The sequence below is a fragment of the Grammomys surdaster genome, unplaced genomic scaffold (assembly GCF_004785775.1).
Source record: "Grammomys surdaster isolate TR1022 unplaced genomic scaffold, NIH_TR_1.0 251, whole genome shotgun sequence".
NCBI classification, from domain to species: domain Eukaryota; kingdom Metazoa; phylum Chordata; class Mammalia; order Rodentia; family Muridae; genus Grammomys; species Grammomys surdaster.
In genome coordinates this window covers 1724289-1728923 of record NW_021604692.1, presented here as the reverse complement: position 1 = coordinate 1728923, position 4635 = coordinate 1724289, and the positions used below count along the sequence as shown (strand labels likewise).

Here is a 4635-nt window from a genome sequence, read left to right as displayed (position 1 = left end):
GGCCAGAAGCACTCTAGGTCCCAGGGAGGTCATGGGTGAAGTGTAGGGTGTCAGAACTGAGTATCCAGTACCCTCTGCCCTTTGACAGTTCTCCTCAACTCCTTCCTCAGTCCAGCTGCAGTGCTGGCCTGGGCAGCTCCAGCCCCCATCCCCACCCTCCCCACCCCTCACCCCCGACTCCTCCACAAGTTCCAGACAGAACAGCTCTGTAGAGTAGTTCCAAGTTGAGTCAAGAAGTCTGAAGCTTTGGCACTTGTGCCATCACTTGGAGACAGAGGTGGCTTACTTTGGGGGATTGGCTGGTAATAGAAGAGTGACTGCAGCACACTGCCGTGAACAGCTGTGCACATAGCCTGAGTTCGGGCCATATACCTATGCATTTGAGGGAGGAGCAAGGCAAGGCCAGAAGAGAGATGGCCATCAACCCCAGAGACCCAGAAAGCTTGCAGGTGAAGGAATCTCAAAGAGTCCCTCTTCTGCTTTAGCTCTGGCCTCAATTGCTCTAGGCTCCCAACTGCGAGGGAAGCTGCGCTCCCACTGGACTAGGAGGAAGCCTTGGAGAGGAAGGGAGGCAGCACTTTTCCCAGATGCCATCAGCACAGCAGCCTAACCCCGATTCTAAGTCAAGGGCCACTGCCGTGACATATCCAGGGAAGCCTATGACCCATAGACAGGCACCAAGCAAACACAAACACAGCTTTATTGGCACTGAGGAACAAGCAGGCTGGACTTGGAATTCCTGCCTAGTCCAAGCAGCAAGGGAGAGGGGTAGAGGAGGGCTGTGGGTCAGATTTGTAACAGAGATACCGGCTTGTACGTCAACAGACGAAACCCCGGGTGCTGGGAAGAGAGGAGGGAGGAGAGGAGGCGACACGGCCGTCTAGAAGGGAAATGGCTCCTGCACAGGAATGTTGAGCTCAACAGCCATGTCTGGGGTGCACCTGGCAGGAAGCAGAAAGGGAGACTGTGAGGGATCAACCAGGGACACCAGAATTAGGGGCAGAGGGAACACACCTCCAGTTCCACTACAATACTGCTGTTTCCTGGGGAAGCATCATCCTAAACACAACCTGTAGCCACCTGGGCAAGCATGCTCATGTGCACACAGACACACATATACACACAAACATAAACAGACACACACACATATATACACAAATATATATACATATACACACATATACACATACACACCACACGCAAACACACATACACAGATATACACACACATACAGACACACACATACACAGACACACACATATATAGTCACACACATATACACACACATACACACACAAAGTGGAAAGGAAGTTAATTTGACAGAACTAATAGAGGAAATCATGCCAATGTCACATCCTCAGGGAGTCCTCCATGATTGCCCCAGACCCACTGCTCTGGAACAAGCTCTTCTGACTCATGGGCTCCCAACAGCTCCATGCTCAGAACTCAGTATCTCCTAACACTTTGTCCTTCCCTTGGCTCTGTGATGGCAGAGCCAAGGGTTCCTCTCATCCACAGGCTCCCTGATATTTCATAAATTTAACAACATTATTCAAAAGAAAAAGGAAGAGAAAGGAAGGAGGGAGATGGGGGAGGGTGCCATGGAAACAGCCAACCAGCAAGAACAACGTGGCCCATGTTGTCCAGGACTATCCTCTAACCCAAGCTGCCACCGTCGTCTTCTGTTCGGCTGTGCCTGCCCGCCTGCAAAACATCATCACACCTCTGTGAACTGATGATGTTGGCTGATGACACTCCCTCTGAGAACGAGGTAGGTGGGCGGGTCACAGGGCCCTCAGCTGAGCATCGAGCCACTCCTCCCAACCAGTTACAAGTGGCTCCAAGGTCTTAGGGAGAGGCCAGACTTCACAGACTGAAGAAGAAGAGAGTAAGTGCTCCATCGACACACCCGTGGAGCTATCACCCATTCTGCATGCAGGCTTCCCACTGTGGCTACTTTGGGTTCACACATAATCCTGTCAGGGACCCTTCATCCAGGCTCTGTGAGGAAGCCCGATAAATGTGTTGGTTTCCCAAGAGGAACTCTGGTGGAATCAAACATTAGTTTGTCGTTGGACTCTTAACACCCCCTCCCTTCTGGAAGGAAAGCCTCTAAACACATGGTAATCCCAGCATTCAGGAGGCCTAAGCAAGAGGACCAATAATCGAAGCCAGCCTAAGCTACAAAGTGAGACCCCATCTCAAAGTACAAAGCGGGGACAGGACCCAAGAGAAGGCCTGGGAGACAGGGAGACGAATGGGAAAAACTCCACAGTCTGCAAATGCTGGACTCTGCCACCACACAAGGTCCTGAGGTGGCATCGTGAAGAGGTCTGGCCTATTCTCACCCTACCATCTGTCCCTACCATAGAGCCTAATCCTGGGGAAAGCAAGCCATGGGCTAATTTTGGAAAGAAAGACATTCTCCCCTTGGGGCACAGAAACTCGCCAGGCAGAAGAGACACCCTTTCCACTCTTGCCCCTGTGCCTTCCCTGGAACCAACCACCCGGTTCAGCCACACCAGAGATGTGAGGAAAGCTACATCTAGGCTAGCGGCAAACCATGGCACATCAAGGCCTCCTCCCTGTATGCCTAGACTATTGCCACCTCCCCAGACTGGCATCCCTAGATCTGCTCAGCCCAGCACGGCAGCCAAAACTACATACTTGGGTCTCTGAAGCAGAACATCCTTAAAAACGGCCTCTCGTGGATTCCAGACTTCTGCATACATACGCTCCACCTCCGACTGTAATGTGGGAATCTCTTCTTTCAGCTGTTCAATAAGCTGAGGGAGAGACACAGAAAGGAAGTTTGAAGTCCAAGCCTTCGGAAGACAGGACACCACCATGGAAGGAAGGTGTCTGGGGAGATGGGGTGGGCCCTGTCACTAAGATGCACTGGATGCCAGAATGACACCCCCCCCCCATAGTGAGGAGAATGGCCCTCTCAAGTGAGAGGAAGGAACAGTGAAGAATGGAGGCCAGATACAAAGGGGTGGGACACACTGTGAGAGAAACAAGGTGATGCAGACGGGGACCTGGAGTTGAAAACTGATGATGGTGCCAAGACAATGCCACTCACTCCACAAAGGGTGGGACCTTGTCCCCTAAGTCTGATCGTGGGCCAAGGGGTGGAGTGTAGCATAAAGTTTTGTCTACACTGCTTTGAGTTCCTGGTGAGTTGCATGCACACTCCTGCCCAGGGGCTGGCTATCTCAGATCAACGGATAAGCGACACTCACACATGAGCTCATTTTTAACCTGCCTTACGGTTCAGTGGCTGGACTCTCCTAAGCCTCCCGCGGCTAGTGTGCCCTTCCCTTTACTCCTTGCTCAACACTCTAAATCTGCCCTCAGCTTAGTTGCCTGGTTACCTTCTCCTTGCTCAGCACCCTACATCTGCCCTCAGCTTAGTGTTTCTAATCTCCTGCCTGCTACTCCGGGACCAATCAGGGAAGCGGCCCAATGGCCACTCCACCAGAGATCTCACATGACTAATGACTCTCCCTCCCTTGAAAGCAAGGTGAATCTCCTCTCCTCCCTCTCCCTCCTGCAGGAACCTGGAAGTCCCACCTCTTCTGCCCAGCCATTGGTCGCAGACATCTTTATTGAGCAATTAAAAACCAATTGGGGATCAGGACCTTCATCATTAACACACACATTCTGGATTAGATCAAAGCATTAGGACAGTGGTTAGTGCAGAGGATGATGCTAATGGCTCATGGCCAGCAATGGTGGCCACGAGGCAGGGTGGGGCCAGCACGCATCTCCTTTGAGGTGAAGGATGAGTGACAGCAATGGCTCAGTCAAGAAAGCAGGCCAATGCTGGAGCAGGGCCTCTTCTGAGGACCAGGTCAGCATAAGGCAAGGCCCACCTGCAGCTCCCTCCCAGAGGCCATGACTTTCCTGCTGTTCTCACCTCTCTGAACCAACCGTTGCACCTCCGCAGACGCCGGCTGTCCCGGGTCTTCAGCAGAAGTATGTTCTCATGGGGTTTCTGAATATTCTATGGAAAAAAGAGAAGTCTGTTTCTAGGTACCCCAGGCAGGAGTGCACAGGAGACTGAGGGGGCACCAGAGGCAGAGGGCAGGGAGGTGAGGAGGGCCAAGCCAGCTCACCACCACCAGAGACTCCAGGATTTTCCTCTTCTTCTCTTTAATTATGTTGGCGAAAAAAGCCAGGACAGTTTCACGCATCTCCCTAAGGTTGTCCAGCTCGTCCTGGGGGGGTGGGGGGGGAGGAGTGTCAGCAGAAAAGGCTTGGCTACTACTCCACCGTTAGTCCAGGTATCGGGGCCACGGGGAAGTTCCCTTACCTGCTGGCTGTCCTTTGCCTGCTGCACCTGGCGTACATGGTTGGCGATCTGAACCAACCTGATGGGGTACTCGTGATCCATGTAGGTGCTCAGGAAATTCACCTCCTCGCTGTCCTTCCGGATCTCAGCGTTCAGCTGATCCACTTCCCACTGAAGGCCTGGGGAAGGGCAGCATGGGGAAGAGTGGCAGTTAAAGGGCAGATGTCTGGGATTTCCTTCAGAGGACCTTTCCAGGAGACCCCTGAAAACCCAGCTGCCCCTGACCAATGGATTGGGATCAGGGCTGAGGTGCTGGGATCAGGGCTGAGGTGCTGGGATC

At 52.8% G+C, this 4635-nt stretch overlaps 1 protein-coding gene across 1 annotated transcript in view; it reads right to left on the bottom strand.

Annotated features, from left to right (window-relative positions):
• Positions 1-682: 682 nt before the first annotated feature.
• Positions 683-4635, bottom strand: part of CUNH20orf96 (chromosome unknown C20orf96 homolog) — a 15400-nt gene continuing 11447 nt past the window's right edge. The window contains exons 7-11 of the mRNA XM_028774999.1: positions 4317-4474; positions 4120-4221; positions 3921-4007; positions 2669-2787; positions 683-941 (exon numbers count right to left, since the gene is read on the bottom strand). Coding sequence (XP_028630832.1) covers positions 881-941; positions 2669-2787; positions 3921-4007; positions 4120-4221; positions 4317-4474 — 527 coding nt within the window. The 3' untranslated portion in view covers positions 683-880. The remainder of the gene's footprint in view (positions 942-2668; positions 2788-3920; positions 4008-4119; positions 4222-4316; positions 4475-4635) is intronic.